We start from the raw sequence: 17,883 nt of genomic DNA on the forward strand, positions 1-17,883 counted from the left end.
AAAAAAAAATTAAAAAAAAGAAAAATAAGATAAGAGTCATATTATTTACATTTTCAAGCATATTCTATACATAACTATAGTCAAACACTGACAAATCATTTTTTAATTCTATCAGAATGTATCTTTCATTCTTCTGGCATATTGTTTGTAAACTTTGCAAATGGTTTTGTAGATCTTTCACTATCCATATGTCTAGACAAATCATTTAGGATTTAACCGACATTTTTTTTTATCTTTTCTTACATGTAGAACTCATGCTATTCTATTTTGTCATAGACTTAAGGACATGCCTGAGCAATGTTGACACTTCAAACATAAGAATTTGATAGAATCTAAGAGCTCACCCTTCGCAGATAGAATGAAAATCCAAAAGCTCTTTTTGCCCAAAAGCTCTCTTTTTTGGTACTATAGAATTGGTTGACCTTTGAGAAATCTGTGCACAGAAAAAAAAAATGCATTACTTACTATACTGTGGTAAATGCCTGATTGGAGTGGTTTCTCTCCTTGGACAGACAACTGAAGTGGTTCTGGTTTTTAGCTGGTATGGGGCTTTTCTGTGCGGGACCCATGCATCCCCTATTTGCTTATTTCTGCTTTTATAATTTGTCCTAAGATTTCAACGAACCACATACAATAAAAAGTCTTTCCTTAACACCAATCAAAAAACTGTCAAAGTTTTGTTATTCTACCTTTTAGACATTTTAAGATTGTTTGGGTTTTTAAAGATAGTTGTGACTCTCCAGCTCAGCCAGGGCTAGACAGCGAGATCTTGCGGCCAAACATGATGTTTTTAACATCTTAGAAATATTTCATTAACTATGAAAAATAAGCAGGTTTTACAGCTGGTAACTTTCCTTCACACAGCAGAGAGGACTGTGCAACCCTTCCTCACTGAATCCCTGCCTTGCCCATAACAGCTTCCAATGCTTTCCCTTTCCATCTTTTGCCTTTGAATTATCTACCTGCTCCTCACATGCTAAGCCTTTCTTCCAGGGTACCAGGAGGTCTTCGTGCCAAGCTAGTGGAAGGTTAGAAGGAACACAGTCACCCAGCTCTTTTGGCTAAAGTGGCCCTGAGTGACCTGTCGCCTGTCTACATACTCCTAGAAGACATTAGTTCAACATCTGATTAGCCTGTGGGCTTGATCTCTCCAGAATTATAAGAATTCCAACTAAAGTCCTAAGATACAGAGGGAAACCATGTTTGAGCCCCACTACGGAGTAGAGTCTGAACAAAGCAAACCACAAGAATGATGGGAACTATCATTTGTGCTTTTTTTTTTTATGAATTCTAAAAGCCAACATGAGGGCTCACAAGTGGGGACAACCTTCCGTTCTGTTTCCTTTGGCTCACAGAAATAGTTACCAATTCTGAATGCCTTGTCCACATGGAACACAGGGAATCGGTATTAAAGGAGAATTACAGGTGCCTTGGCACTGGCCACAAGGGTGAGTGCAGGGCCTTGCAGCTGCACAGCTGCTCCTTTCCGACCACAGACCACAGGGGTGGCTCAGCCAGGGCTCCACAGTGAGATCTGGACCTTGCCCAGATTGATCTTGATCTTTCCGTGTGCCCAGATTTCCTGCATGCCTTCTCACACCTTGTTACCTGCACTCACATCGTAAGCATCAGATTTATGACCCTGCAAACAAAATCTCTATCCCCAAGAACACTTTTATAAGTACTTGGCAGTCTTGCCAAAATGGCCGAGAAATCTTTTTTTAATTCTTGCCCGTCCATCAGGGATTCTGGCTGTGAGCTCAGCTTTCCCATCAACTATCCACAAAATGCACAATTTGACCCTCTGTGTTCTGTCTGTCCAGACATCTGGGAAACCTGGAAGCAAGACAGGAAGGGAGGGAGCAAGACAGAAAGGTGGGGGGGAGATGGAGAACACAGTGAACTCTGCAACCACCATGCTCCTCACGTCCCTCCCGCGCTCCTGGCTATCTTCTTGAGCTGCAAAACTATAGCTGACAAGCTTCTCCCAGGAGAATGGGCCGTTTCAAAGACTCAGAAATGCTTTGAAAAGGTAAAGACGGGGGTTGCTAGCATGATTACATTTCATAGCTGGTAAAATGGGGTACAGCACAAAGCCTTAAACAAAACAGGTCTCCTTAAATGCTCTCTGCACGAGACACCATCCAAACCCGTGCTTCTTCTCCACGCACTCCAAGGTGTTTCTCAAGACTTTCCTTCCCTGGTGCAAAGAATGATGGAAGGAGACTGTCAGGCAACACAAAACCTCTGATCCCTGTCCCAAGACAACATAGTCATTCGCGCCTTGTGGAAATACGCAGCCAAAGCCACTAACTCCAGCACATCTCAGATCACTCCAAAGCTGAGTGAGCACAAATAGAGGCAATGTTCTGAGACTTATAAAATCATCTACAGAAGACAAGCTATTATGTCATTATCACATTTAAAATAGAAAGTGGGACACCGACCACCCACACCCTCATATACCACACCCACCACACCACACACATACACACACACCCCACACATTCCACACTACACTACAAACACACATACACACCCCACACCACACACACACCACACCAAACACACACACACATTCCACACTACACCACAAACATATACACACCACATACACACTACACACACTACATACATACACACATACACACAACCCCCACACGCCCCATTCCACACACACACCACACACCACACACATACCACACCATACACACATACACACATTCCACACTACACCGCAAACATACACACACCACACACACTATACACACCACATACACACATCCTACATCACACCACACACATACACACTTACACACAACTCCCACACGCCTCACACCACACACACATTCCAAACTACACACACAGGACACACACACATACACTGTACCACACACCCCATTACACACACCACAGGACACACACACACCACTCAACACCATGCATATACCATGTACACACACACACACACACAAGTCACTGGAACACCAGCCCAGATGGAAAATTAATTTCTGGCAAAACAAACAAACACTGCAGTTTATGAGGCTGACCTCAGGTGCATGGGTATACTTACTTCTTCCTGCAGGTTTTTTTTTTTAAATCTACAAAGTCCCCTGGGAGATCAAGGATGTGGACAACTTATTGCACACATTTAATCTATTGGAGAATTCTTCCCAGGTTGAGAACAGAGCTAACTGATATGCCGGTGGCCTCCATGGGTCACTTAATGATCAACAGATGGTGAAAGAGTTTTCTAGAATTATATAATGAATCTAGGGTGAAATGGGAATTGGCAGACACAAACTTGATCTGTGCAACTTTTCCAGACGGTGTCGAGAGGTGCAGCTGTCAATCTTGAGGCAAAAATCAAAAAGGAGAGCACACATCTGAAACTCAGATCAGGGAAGGCAGCAAACTGGAACACAGAGGAACTTGAATTTTTCTTCTCCCACTAGTTTATCCTTCATTTCTTCTGGCCTCCCTTCTTCCAGCCCCCTCACTCTTAGACAATGCTTGAATGCTTAGCTCTTATCAGAGGAAATGGCTTATGTACAAATGTAGCAAACAGGCAGGATGCCTATGAATTCAAGCCTGGAACTCCATCCTGGGCCACACTGACCTGGAGACAAGTTCTTCCCCAGCAGCACAAGCCAAGGGCTCACATAGTCATGGAGCTGTTGCGTCACCACTGACGTACCACCCTGCATGATTCAGGAAGGCAGAAGTAGACACAGTGCGTAGAAATGAAAGGTACGCAGATTAAAGCTAACATATTCAATCTCTTCCAATACAGCGGCATTTGGCCGCATTTCCTGTGAACGTGGTTATCACACTCAAACAGATCTGGAAACACTCTTTAAGAGAACAGTGGAAGCTAGGCCTGTCTCGCATAGGAAAGAGACAGTGGAAGCAAAAGGCCTGTGATTTCATGACATCCTCTGAGTAGTTCTCCATGGGACATGCAGCCATCCATGTGATGAGGGCCTCCTGGCACATGACTTAGGAAGAAAGAACACCTCCTCACCCTAGTCCGTAGTACAGGCTGAGTCTGTGTGGATTCAGATAAAAACCAACCTGTAAGTGATCTAAAGATAAGAAAAGAATTAGAAAAAGGAAAGACAAAAGATAGAGAGGCCAGAACCTTCCAGATAAGATCTAATATGAAGAAAGAAAGCTGTTCTCATAGCTTGGGGAGTTAACTTAAAGGCAGTTCATACTTGACTTACATTGACTTAACTCAGTAAGTGCTACTTCTATTGAAAATGTGTGACTTAAGATTTTCTATTTCTTGATAAAGAAAAGGAAAATGAGAGAACATTATCTTCCCTGCTCACTGGGTCCACCCTACATAGGCCTGGACAACAGAAGGATGAATGAGCCGCCGCTACATCGTGTCCTGCTGATGGTGCCTTGAGTTTTTGAGACGGTTGTTCCTTGAATCAAGAGGTTGCTGTTTGGACCAGATTTGCTGGCTAGAAAGCTCCTGGTAGCTATCTCTACCCACCCCAGTACTGGGGTTACTGACACTATACTTGGCTTTTATATAGGTACCAGGGATCTGAATGCAGGTTTTTATAACTTTGAACTGTAGCTGGCAAAGATGGATACATGGATCAATTAATAAACTCTGAGAGGGACTGGAGAGGTGGTTGCACATTTAAGTGTTGGTACACCTCTTGCCGAGGACCCAGTCTGGCTTCCATGATGTACGGGTAGTTCACAACTACCTGTAACACTGGCTCCAGGGTATTCAATCTCTAGATGCTGTGGGCACCTGCACAGACCCACACACAAATACACACATCTACACATAATTCAAAAATTAAATACTTAAAAAGAAAGAAGGTCCAGAAGTGGGAGTAGTCTTTTGTTTCAAGAAGAGTTTGGCTCTCGGAAGGAAGACTGATCACTCAGAAAGAAAAAAGAGAATGATGCCTTAGGCCCTCATGTGGGTAAAGTTGTGAAGAAATGGCCAAGAAATCTAACAAAAATAAAACACAAAACAAAAACCAAGCTCTGGGTTCAATGAGATACTATCTCAAAAACTAACGAAGGAAGAAAGGAAGAGAGGAAGACAGCACATTGGCTTGTGACTTCTACATACGCAAGCAGGGTTAACATGACTTCACACATGTGTGCATAACACACACACACACACACAGAAGAATGGAAGACTTTCTACCCCACTGCTGTAAAATGTGCCAGTGCTTCCTGTCAGGCTGTGTTATGATTATACAAGTGCTGTCCTCTCAGAAGTCTGCGAGTCCCTGTCATTTAAAATGATAATCACAGCGTAAAGTTAACATGTGGGAATCAAGGCTATTCTTGCTCTCAAGGCTCATGTGCCCCGGCTGACCACACAACTTCCTTAGCATTGAGAGGTTTATTCTCATTGGGTTGCTGCTTTGGTCTTTCCTTCTTTGGAACCCCCTAAGTAAAGTCATAAGTAGCCATGCAATTTAGTAGAGCAAACAAAGCCAGTCTGTTTGGTGTGTGTGTGCGCCCTGCAATTCAGCCTGCTATTTTCCCTTTCTTGAGAAGGTGGTAGTTAAAAGTAACATGAAGTTAGCATCGCCAGTGTCATCCACAAAGCCATTTCCCATGGTCCCATGCCACAGATATGACTCTGCTCTGGGATCAAGCACACACCAGACTTTAATAAGTGACTGACATAACCGGCTCATTCATTCTATACTTTTGGAAGGCCAACTCAGAATGGAGAGAGTAGACGCACATGGAAATTTGCGTAGTGAGAAGTGACTGACATAACCGGCTCATTCTTTATATACTTTTGGAAGGCCAACTCAGAATGGAGAGAGTAGACGCACATGGAAATTTGCGTAGTGCTATGGCTTGGGTGCGGTTTGTTCCAAATGGTGCATGAACTGAAAGTCTGGTCACTAAGGGGATGTTTAAGGGGAAAGGGTTTTCTGGGAGAGATTAGTAAGTCCCACAGGAGTGATATTTTAAAAGAGCCTTCTTGGCCTACTCCCTGGCTTCCTGTCTTGCCCTGAAAAATCTCTCATACACACTCTCACCATCATGCCATCAACAAAGTGACACAACCATGGGGAATCCTTACCAGAGATGACACTGGAATGCTTATTTGGTCTTCAAAACCATGTGCTAAGTAAATTGTATGTACTTGTCTTTAAATGTATTCTGACAAAAATTTTATTAAGTACTTACTGATTAAGGAAATAAAAACATTATATTAGAAGGAAAAAAGACAAGATCTGAGTAAATTGGGTGTGTGTGGAGAGTCATAGGAAAGGGTAGAAAGAGAAAGGGGAGGGAGGGAGGGAAACAGGAAAAATGTATAGCTCAATAAAAATAATTTTTAAAAAAAGCAGTCAGGAAAATTTAAAAAAAGGAAAAAAAAGGAAAACCAGCTATATTTATTTACTTATTTTAAGGCAGAATCATACTATATGTATCCAAGGCTGTCCTCAAAATCATGATCCTCCTGCCTCAGCTTCCTAAGTGCTCAGATTATCAGGCATGTCCAAACCGAGTGAAAACAGAAGTTCTAAAGTAGAAAGCCGATCCTAACAACGGAGTTAAAGTCAATGTCTACAATAGAACAAGCGAGCATCCTGAGCCTTCCTAGATGGTGCAGAGAAAGGGGCATCTGCACCCAGCACCATGGGGCCAAAAGCATTCCCATGGAACTTGAATCCGATGAAAGGAGACAGAGCACCAGACTGAAATCCTAAGGTCCAAATCAGGAGTAGAAGGAGAGAGAGTATGAGCAAGGAACTCAGCACCCACACACTGAGACAATGGGGATGTTCTATCGGGAACTCACCAAGGCCAGCTGGACTGGGTCTAAAAAAGCATGGGATAAAACCGGACTTGCTGAACATAGCGGACAATGAGGACTGCTGAGAAGTCAAGAACAATGGCACTGGGTTTTGATCCTACTGCACGTACTGGCTTTGTGGGAGCCCAGGCTGTTTGGATGCTCACCTTACTAGACCTGGAAGGAGGTGGGAGGTCCTTGGACTTCCCACAGGACAGGGAACCCTGACTGCTCTTCAGGCTGATGAGGGAGGGGGACTTGACTGGGGGACGGAAATGGGAGGTGGTGGCGGGGAGGAGGCAGAAATCTTTAAATAAATAAATAAATAAATAAGAAGGAGAGCACAGGCGACATAAAATGTACTGGATTATGCTATTGGCGTATACCCTTCTAAAGCAGAGAAAGCTGGAGAGTATAACAGAGTTAAGAGGACTTGGGAGATATGACCCCTCAAGGTGATCCTGGACCACAGAAGAAAGCAGCGGGAATGTAAAGTCTGTCAGTGTTGATATCCAGACTTCCATTATTGCATTTATGATTACAGTGTAGAATACCCTCATGTTTAATGAATGCATAGTGGAGGTATTTGTTTACTTATTTAATGCTGTTGGGAGAAAAAAAACACAGACCTCAGGAAGGAATGTATTTGTAACACAGTCTGCAAATATCCACGTGTATGTGTGTGAATGTGCTCGTATGTCGACAGATAAGAAGAGAAGGGAGAGTGGAAAGCATGGGCATCTGGAAAGCTATTTTTACAACTTCATGCTAAATTTTAAAAAGGTTGGTGAGTTTTGTTTTGTTTGTTTAGTTAACTTTGAAGAGAAAAAAAATTGCCAATTGAGTCTAAGCTTTTTGAGGCAGTTAGAGGGGGCAAACAATGCCTTCTATCTCCTTTCCCCACGAACCCCAACCCTGAGAAGCACCAGCCTATCCTGAGGGTCCCTGAAAGCTTCTCTGGGAGACAGCAACAGATACCCGGGAACCTGACATGGGGCTGGAGATACTGGGGCTCAGGAAATAGTCAGCGAACCAACGGGCAACAGAAATACAACGGAAAGGGTAGGGAACCCCACTTTTGTGGCAGTATGAGTGGCAGTCATAGGAAGAATTGCAGGGGTGGAGACTCAGGCCTAGCCCTACTCTTGGTTATTCCTTTAACTGAGGAAGAAAAGAATGGCACAGCCTCCTCTGGACTGACTTAACTGGCCTTGCACCCCTGGACTGGGTGAGGAGGGTGGCATTCAGGTACTGAATGTCCCAGGATCCAAGGTTTCTGCTGGATCATACACAAACTATTTCATACACAGAGATAAGAAAACCATGATGCCTAAGATAACATTAAGAATGGGAATTGCTCCTTATTCGGTAAATCCTTCCTCAGGTAAACAAAGTCTCGTCACATTCCGTTCCTAATTCTCAAGCCAACTTTTCAAACGCCATGTGGACTTTGCACATGAGGTTTGAAAGAAAATTCATGCTAATTGCCAAAGTTCAAGATAGTTGCTTAACAGACGAAAGAACCTTGACTTTGCTTTTAAAACGTAGCAAATTCAAACTGCCCCAACATACTACTTTTCTAGAAAAATAGTCTAAATAGAAATAAATATGTACATATTATCCACAAGCCACTATATGTCCCTAAGCCACACAAAAGGAAGAGCCTGAAAGAAATGTGATTTTTCTAATGACCAGAGATATAATTTCAGTCAAGAACACTGTGCTATAATATTCTATGGTAACATTTCAAAGAAAAATTAAACAGAGTGTGGTGATTTAATAAAAATGCTCCCCATAGATGCACAGGGAGTGGCACTATTGCAATGTGCGGCCTTGTTGGACTAGGTGTGGCCTTGTTTAAGAAAGTGCGTCAGTAAGGAGTGGGCCTTGGGGTTTCAAATGCTGAAGTCAAGCCCAGTGTCACTCTCTCTCTTCTTGCTGCCGGCCTGTCTGGATAAAGAACTTGCAGCTCTCTCTCCAGCATTAGGTCTGCCTGCATGCTCCCATGTTTCACACCATGAAGATAGTGAACTAAACCTCTAAACTGTAAGCCAGCTCCAACTAAATGCTTTCTTTCCTAAGAGTTACCGTGGTCATGGTGTCTCTTCATAGCTGCAAAAACCTTGAAAGAGACACGGAGTAAACCATGGCCCATAACAGAAGGTAAGACTCCAAATCACACACCAAATTGCACAAAAATTCACATAAGAGCATTTTTAACAAGGAATGTAATTTTCCAAGCGCCTCTACCTGAGGCTGTTATGCTTGCTGGTAGGGGCCTGATTCTCAATCTATTTGAGAATGAGTTTTATGGCAGACCAAAATCACAATGGAGGGGAAGAGGCGAAATAACCTAAGCACTGAATTATATACCAGGAACCCACAAAGGGCCTAAGGCAAGTTGGCAGAGCTGCCTCTCCTTCTCCGTTATTTAGCACGTCTGGGACAGCTAATTCTACGGAGGTCAGTTCCTGCCTCCTACTTAATTAATAAAGACAGCTATTTAACTTGATGTCAGTGTCTTGGTTGTCTTCTCTTAGTTTGTACCCAATATTTCTCAGTTCCCCCATCTCATGCCAAACCACCTCATGTCGTCACATGGGAGACCTGTATTTGTCACTACTTCCTGCTAGGGTCTCCCAGGAGAACACTACTATACAGCTCAAAAAGGACCAGGTGCAACAAAGATATTAGACAACCCCCTTAAAAGTGGGAGCTGGCTTTTGCTCCTAAGGGTTCAAGCATGCTTTCTCTCCCAGACACGGTCTGCTTTAAGACTATCCATGCCATAGAAAACAGCAAGTCTTACTGTAAGCCAATTTTGACTTAAGAGTACTAGCAGGGAGAAGTCACCCATGGAGCTCACAGGACCTCAAGCTGCATGCAGATGAGAGATGACATGTTCTTCCTTTAGACACATTTAATTGATCTGTGTTCTCAAGCGGCAGCCTCTCGCCATCCTGCATAAAAGCTCCTATCTAGAACTAACCCTGAGCTGCTCCCCACGTGGGATGCCAGTGGCGGGTCAATAAAAATCTAGCCATTGAATAGCATTGCCTGAGAGCAGATACTGAACCAAAGGATACTGTGACAGATTAGAAACAGGAGCCTCGGGCTTGGTCACGGGCTCCTTGTGTTATCACCAATGAAAAATGCAGGAGCATGACTTCTTGGTCCCCATCCAATTGGTTTTCCTTACCTTTGGTTCCATGGAGATGAAACTGTGGGTTCCTCTGCTCGAGAGAACAGACCTTTTAAAGGTCCTACTATGGTAGAAGTGATAGTAGTCCTTCAGTGCGCCGATCTGCAGAGACAGGCGGGGGAAAGCACAGGGGAACATGTTAATATCTGAGGACAGCCTGCTTCCTTGTGTTTCATTAAAGTAAGAACACAAAACAAAAAGGCCCATAAATTATGCAGCCACCTGATATACTTAAATGTCACTTGAACCTTGGTGGTCACTTTTCAAAAGAAGGACACCCGATATGAAATATGAGTGTCCTTTAGGCAGTGACTGCAGAACTAAAGATTCTATTGGGGCAGTTAGCTTCTCCATATCGCCTGTTTAATGTTTAATTTATATGCAGCATTTTAAGTAATGCTATATCAATCTATATCCAAATGTGGGGAAGAGGGAAAAAGTCAAATAGCTCTCTAGTTATAAAAACACATTGCATTCTGTTTGCCGAGAGACGGACAGTGAAGGGCATTGATGGGTTATTTACACAGTTAATTTGAAACACGTCTTACGCGGCTGATTATTCTCAGAGATAGCAGCACTACTTAGATCGGGAGACAGGAGGCGCAGCCCTCAAGTGAAGCAGTAACTTCTAGAACGATCTTTGAGTTCAGCTTTTGGGGATAAATGCTTTGATCAACTTTACTTTATTCTCGTCTCTTAACATGATTTCATTTTCTTTTTATTCTTTCTCAGTTAAAACCAGTAGGTATGAAAGTATGCCCAGCCCACTTTGATAAAGAAATGAAGAAAACATTCAACAACTGTGTTCTCGTAGTGAAGGGGTTGGTAAAGTGCTTGATACATAACATGAGGACATGTATCTGCAGTCCCAGCACCCAAGTACAAGCGAGGTGGCATATATATATATATATATATCCCAGCTGCTCAGGAAAGGAACGCAGAGACAGGAGGATCCCTGAGACCTGCTGGCCAACTAGGCAGCTAGTCTAGCTGATCAGCAAACTCCAGGTTCCCTAAGAGACCCTGTCTCAAATAAGGTGGAGATGGACACAGAAGACTCACTGAAGACACTTGGCCTTGCAAGCTCAGCTACTGGAATTGGATACCTAGAACCCACATAAAGGTGAAAGAAAAGAAATAAGTCTGCAAATTTGTCCCCTGGTATCCCTACACACACTGTGACACACAAGGATTCCTCACCACCTACATGCAATCACACATGAATAAATTTGAAGCACAGAACAATCGAGGAAGATCGATGCTGACATTTTTGCATACCTATATGCATGCGTGCACACGCACCCGCACCCACGTACGCATACATGCTGTGGATCACCCAGCCACACAGGCAAAGCTCGTGCCTCATGTCTCATTTCGGCTGACGCCCCAGCTGAACAGCATGTACTCTTGAGCCTGTGTTTTCTTTTCTGGAAAATTGGATTTTGGGCTAGTTAATTTCTAAGACCACTGCAGCGCTCATATTCCATTCTTTAACAGTGACACTTTCCTTGCTTCAGGCAAATACAATAAATGTCTAATTCTCTAGACACTCGTGGCTCTGCACTGAAGGAATGACCACTGTGAGGATGTTGTCCAGCTGGTACAATGTAGACCTTGAGCTTTCTTAATTAAAACGTCATTGGCCCGGGTTATTTTTTTTTTTGTTATAAACTGTGGGTTGTTTTCTAAGGTTGGTGTCCTTGTCATGTCCCTACCACATGTTCGGTGTCACTTTAACATTGTCTCCTTTTGGAACTTGGGACATCACGCTATCATTAAAACTCAAGAGAAAGTCCAAACCCTCACAGTTTTGATTCAAGTGGAAAAGGCCCTGACCAATGCAGATGACTCAAAACTAAGTGAAATATACTGCCAAGGACATCCCAGTGAGTCCTCCATCTCAGCGGTCCTGAGCAAGAGGAGCAGGAAGAGGTCACGGGTCACAGCCCCACCTCCGGGCCTACCCAGGAAATGTTGAAGTTTTAAGGTTCAAATTCAAGAGTGACTACATAATTTTCTAAACAAAAGTCTTAAGCTCTTTATTACACATAGCTTATGAAGTTCTCCTTAAGTAAATATAGTAGTTTGGTGGAAAGAACACATATTTCCTCGGGAGGAACCCTGAAGAACTGACCATAAGCAGGCATAGTGCAGACGTGAAGATCAGGAGTTCAAGTCAGCCTTGGGCACATGGTGAATTCAAGGAGAGCATGGGCTCCATGAGACCCGATCACAAAATCACTCCCATACAAAGAAACTCTGTGGTACAGGAAATGGCTGGATTCAACCGAATCATTAAGCACCAACTGGGGGTAGAATTCATCCTGAGGACGCATTCAAACCTACTGAGACCTTTCCAGTGTAGACCGAAATCCTAGGCTAAACCAATAGACGAGAAGTTGTCAACTGGATCCCCTGTCTCAACTTCAGTTGATTTTGGACCTTGGATGAATCACTCAGCCTCTTTGAGTGTTAGTTTGCTCAGTAGAAAACTGAGAAGCTCACAGGAGGCACTGGAAGCAGACACTGGTCATCAAAGTAAACAGGCTTAGGGGGAGCTAAGGAGATGGGTTCAGTGAGGAAAGAACTTCTCAGGAAAGCATAAGAACCTGAGTTCAAATCCCACAAAGGCAGCTGCTGTAGTACATATCTGTAATTCTAGCACCCCCACAGTGAGAAGAACTGCAGAGACAAGAGAACCCCCAGAAGCTCCTGGGTCAGATAGAATAGCATACACAGCAGTGCACAAGAGAACCTGCCTCAAGCCAGGGTTGTCTGCTGAGGTCCCACATGTACTGAGGCACACATGTGTGCACACATGCATGCGGTTTTAAAGAGACTATTTACGGCTTGGTGTGGAATAAATGTTAGAACATGAGGTGTCTAGTCCAGTCACTGCTTGGCACGCCATCACTGTTGGAAACCTACTAGCTTCCCCTCTCTCAGTGTTTCTAGTTCATCTTTCATCCCTCGTTCCTTGTCAGGATTACTTCTGGCCCACACTGTCATTAGCTCTTCACTTCCCAGCCCTCATTGGCAAAAGCTAAGAGATGATGGCACAATGCTGTAGGTATGTCGGCAGCAAGGGTGGTTCTACCAGATTGGTCAAAAGTATAAGATGAGATGCCATTTGAGGATGCATCTAACCATGGACCCCACCTATGTCTACAAGTCTTTTCTGCAGATAGTCACCTATAGACAGCTGTCAGAGTAAACTCTGCAAACGTTCAAAACACCCAGCTGTCAACAAGAGGTCATTCATTCTATACACATAAAAATAATTCCAACTCCAAGATACAGTGAGTTAAGAATTAAGAAAGCTACACACCCTAGGTAACTATTATGTGGCCCAATTATTGCAAAGAGGAAAAATGAAGGATTTATAGTTGTATATAGTTGTAGGAATATTTTAAGATAAAATTAAAAAAAAACGAGAGGAACCTTCCTTTCATTGTTTATGCTTGTAGGTTTTTATTATGATTTTTAAAACTCATTAAAAATAAAAAAGAAGTAGAGAAGCTTCTTTGAGAGGTGGACAAGGGTTGATGAAGAAACGCATAATGGTACAAGTCCAGAGAGGAAGGATCTGTGGAGTGCACACCTACAGATGGGCAGTCTTTATCATATCCAATTCTTCAAAGCTCAGGCACCATCGCAGAAGAGGAGAGAGAAAATTCCAAGAGCCAGAGGTAGGTCAGGAAGGACCAGAGCAAATCACTGTCTTCCAGGGAAAGAAAGGCTTTCCTAGTAAACTCACAGGAGCTGTTGCCCAAGATTAAGCCAGGCCACATTCCAGCATGAAAGGGAAAGACATGCCCAAGCTCCGCCTCTTAGTGGGGAGTTATTAGGAAGTCAGTTTCTGTAAGAGTCTGGTCATCCAGTGGATGGCCCCATGTATGTGAAAATGCGAGCAGCATAAATTTGATCATTGGTTGGTTATTTTAAAAAAACAACAACAAAAAAAGAGGTCACAAAACTGGGAGTAGTAAGGGAGTAGGGATGGATCTAGGAAGAGGTGGGAAGAGGGAGTCCGGGTGAATATGATCAAAATACATTCAAAATACATTGTATATATGTATACAATTCTCGGAGAATAAAAATATATGCATTTTTAATTAAAAAACTGAAATAACATACACTTATATTCCAGTCATTTTTTCAGAGCATATACACTCTTTAAGTTCCATGTAGACAGTACAAAGGCTACTTCTACCCAGGCCACCAAACCATACAGCCATAAGCAATATTGTTCCTCTTGGGGGATTCTGAGTCTACAAAGCTGGGCAGTGGTGCACTGTAATTTTTTTTGGTTCGTGCCTCATTTACTAAAAGCTGAATTTTTGTCAGGCATCTTGTTCCTCTCCTACATATTATCATATTTAGCTTAATTCCCAAGAGTCTGGAAGCTAAATATATTAGTCCTAATTGACCAATGGAAGACCCCAGGATTCAAGAATATCCAAACACATACTGCTGGGATTAAGTGTGATGAGCTTGGGAAAGATCCACTAACATCAGGGTGAGCTTCGTTTGGTTCTGTCATGGGCTCTGTGAATGGCCTTCACAAGTGCACAGCTAAGATGCTAAGCACTCCTTATGCAGCAAGTCACCAGACATGGTACAGATTGTACCGGCCAGACATGAAGTAAAATCAAGCATCACCAGGGCTGTTCTTGAAGGACCTGCTCACTGTGGTGGAGGTCTTAGCATCTGCTTCCTAACTGCCCTGAGCATTTTCTGGAATATTATGGGTAATAGCAGTTTGTTTTATTCTGCTTGTTTGTTTTGCCATACTTGTTGTGGTAAGCCAGCAAGAAACTGCAGAGTGTCTAAGAGTTGTACCTGTGGTGACAATATAGAGTAGCTTCCTAATCCCTTAGCTTTCTGATGGTGGACCAGGGTATGACTTTGAAAATCCAAGGCAATACTGAAAGCTTGACTCTTGTTTCTACTCTCTTGTTTTGTCTTGTTTTTGTTTTTATTTTTGTTTTTTCCAAGATAGGGTTTCTCTTTGTAACAGTCCTGGCTATCCTGGAACTCACTTTGTAGACCAGGCTGTTCTTTAACTCACCGAGATCTGCCTTCCCGTGTCTCCTAGGAGCTGGGATTAAAGGCGTGGACCACCACCGCCAGGCTTGTTTCCACTCTATTTATTAACATAAACACCTTCCAAATTAGTGGACCATAGAATCCATTCTTTGTAGTAGGCGCCTCTGACAACTCAAAACTGGACAGACTGGAACTTCTTTAAAAATAGCTATGCGTTTACACAGTCAGTTCAGAGATGCTCTATTGCATAGCTCCAGAGCCACGGGCTATTGACAAAAATGAGCCACGAGCTCCTGGATGACCCGCCATGTCCACCTTGCCATCGTGCAGATGAAAGGGTGCTTCCGATCTTCTCATGCAACTGTACCACTCGTACGCCTCAAATACTTTTTATATCAGATGATACTAGAATGATCCTTACAAATGCAACCTGGATGTTAGGCTTCATCATATCCCTGCCGAAAGTCCTTTCATGGCTTCTTTGGTCCTTAAATAATAATAGCTATACATAATACTCTTTTATGACTTTGTTTCTAAAAGCCAATCAGAATAGGAGGCTCACAGTAAGCACACTTACACAGGAATGGTTGGTTACACTTTGGCTAACTCACTGAATGAATATACTCAGGGCTGCAGGATCTGGCCTGGCTACCCCCTACAGTCTCACGTTCTCCCCATTTCCTGGGTTCCAGCCATGCTGGCCACCGACCTTCAGTTCCATGACTAAGCCATGGGTGCTGACACCTCTACCAACAGCACCCTCACTACCTCCATTTTCTCACACTCAAACCCTCTTTCTCATCCTTTATGCCACGCCTCAAATGAGGTCACAGCTCGATTGTATCATCAGGGAATCCTAAGATGTACCTGGAGTTTAACCCTGATTGGCACAAGTATCAGTCTAGAACCGGCACCCCATCTGCCTGCATGCTCCACGGAGGTTGCAAGGTGTCTGTTTGCAGCTCAACACAAAGAGGATCACAGAAGAACTTGCGGAAGGATCTAATACCACAGTCATTGAATTGCGAAAATCACATACAATAGAGTGCCATATGGTTTAGTAGGTCTTAGCCGACTGAGGCTCATTTCAACAAAAATGGTTTCATTTGGCCATAACTGGAGTACCAGTTCTGCCAAGGTCAGGTGATTGCGACAACTGTGGGTTGAAATGCTGTTGTTTGCAAACCAGCAGCAGAGGGAACTGAGTGCATTGATCCAACTACATTGTCTCATCTAAATAAAGCAATCCATCGCTTTCCAAGAAAAAAATGCATACATATATAAGCATATTTATTTCTCATTTATTAATATGGATGTCCCTTATTGGCATGAATTGTGTCTTTTATATTCTTTCAATAGGACTGAGCGTTGCTGAGGGCATTTAATAAACATTAAGAAGAAAAATGTTGTAACACGTTGAGAGTTATTTAAAAAAAAAACATGAAAGCAAAAACAGTAACATCTATAAACAAGTTTCCATCTAGGTCCTTCGGGGCAATGTAAAACAAAAGATGACTCTGTTTATGTCATGTAAGAGTAACAGGGACCAAAACAGGGGACATTATATAATTGATGCAGGGACACTATAAATTTATCAGGAACAAATGAGATACATCAGGGCCCAACCATGCACACCACTGTGTAAAGGAGAAAGAGGAATGGCCTTGGCCCTGGACGCTCATGTTCTGCACAGCTGTCCACATTGTTTTCTGCCTAGCAACCAACTCTGCTAAGATGAATTTCATCCTTTGCTCCTAACTCTCTCAAGCCTTTGAAAGTGTTGCCTTTAGTTGCAGCCTTTCAGAATTTTCTTATAACTATACTATCTATAACAAAGCATATTCTGGAGAAAGGTTTTCCAAACTATTTAAAACTAAGGTGTGAATGACTGACTATAGAACTCAGTGTCTTGGTTTCTCCAGGCACATCTGAATGTATGAATGGAAGTGTGAATGAAGCAAAATAAATGAGTTCATTTATTTATAATTGTCTAAGCTTTTCCTGACAGCTTCCCCATGTCTCTGACATGGGGAAGATACGGCGAATGGGCAGTGTTGTGCCCTACTTACATGCTGGCTTGGCTCCTGGCAAAGAGCTGTGTGCTCTTCCACAGATCACTAGCCACCAATACACCCATCCATACTCCCTGTGAAAATCTATCGGCACAGCATCTCCCTACAGATGGTTTTTATTTTTGCAGAAGAAGCCCTCACCTTGCAGAAGCCTGCCCAGGCCTAATACATGCTTTACATGTGACAAATTGGACAGTGCCAGGCAAACCAGGGCAGGCAGTCACCAAGTTAGAAGCAACTTGATAAACCTATCATTTCTCCTGGGCTACCTGTCTGTCTGGTTTTTGTTCTTATCTCTTAAGTTAATAGACTTCTCCAAATTCTCCATTTCCTTTTTGAAAAGTAATTTATTATACCTCTGTCCCACAAATTAAACTCCTAAAATGGGCAAACATATAAAATCTATTAACGTAATCCACTATATAAACAAACTGAAAGAAAAAAGAAACAAGACATGTTCATCTCATTAGATGCTGAAAACACCTTTGACAAATTCAGCACTCCTTCATGATAAGGGTCTTGAAGAGAACAGGGTTACAAGGAACATACCTAAGAATAATAAAGGCAATATACAGCAAACAAATAGCCATCATCAAGCTAAATAGAGAGAAACTCAAAGAGATCCCACTGAATTCAGGAACAAGACAAAGTTGTTCACTCTCTCCATATCTATTCAATATAGTTCTTGAGGTTCTAGCTAGAACAATAAGACAACAAAAGGAGATCAAGGGAATACAAATAGGAAAGAAGAAGTCAAA

General features: G+C 42.8%; 1 protein-coding gene across 2 annotated transcripts in view; it reads right to left on the reverse strand.

Annotated features, from left to right (window-relative positions):
• Window positions 1-17,883, reverse strand: part of Pcsk5 (proprotein convertase subtilisin/kexin type 5) — a 418,822-nt gene that overhangs the window by 364,836 nt on the left and 36,103 nt on the right. For both annotated transcript variants that reach the window (XM_005352026.3, XM_005352027.3), the window contains exon 2: window positions 10,002-10,106. In XM_005352026.3, coding sequence (XP_005352083.1) covers window positions 10,002-10,106 — 105 coding nt within the window. The remainder of the gene's footprint in view (window positions 1-10,001; window positions 10,107-17,883) is intronic.

This window comes from Microtus ochrogaster, chromosome 8 (assembly GCF_000317375.1).
Source record: "Microtus ochrogaster isolate Prairie Vole_2 chromosome 8, MicOch1.0, whole genome shotgun sequence".
NCBI classification, from domain to species: Eukaryota; Metazoa; Chordata; class Mammalia; order Rodentia; family Cricetidae; genus Microtus; species Microtus ochrogaster.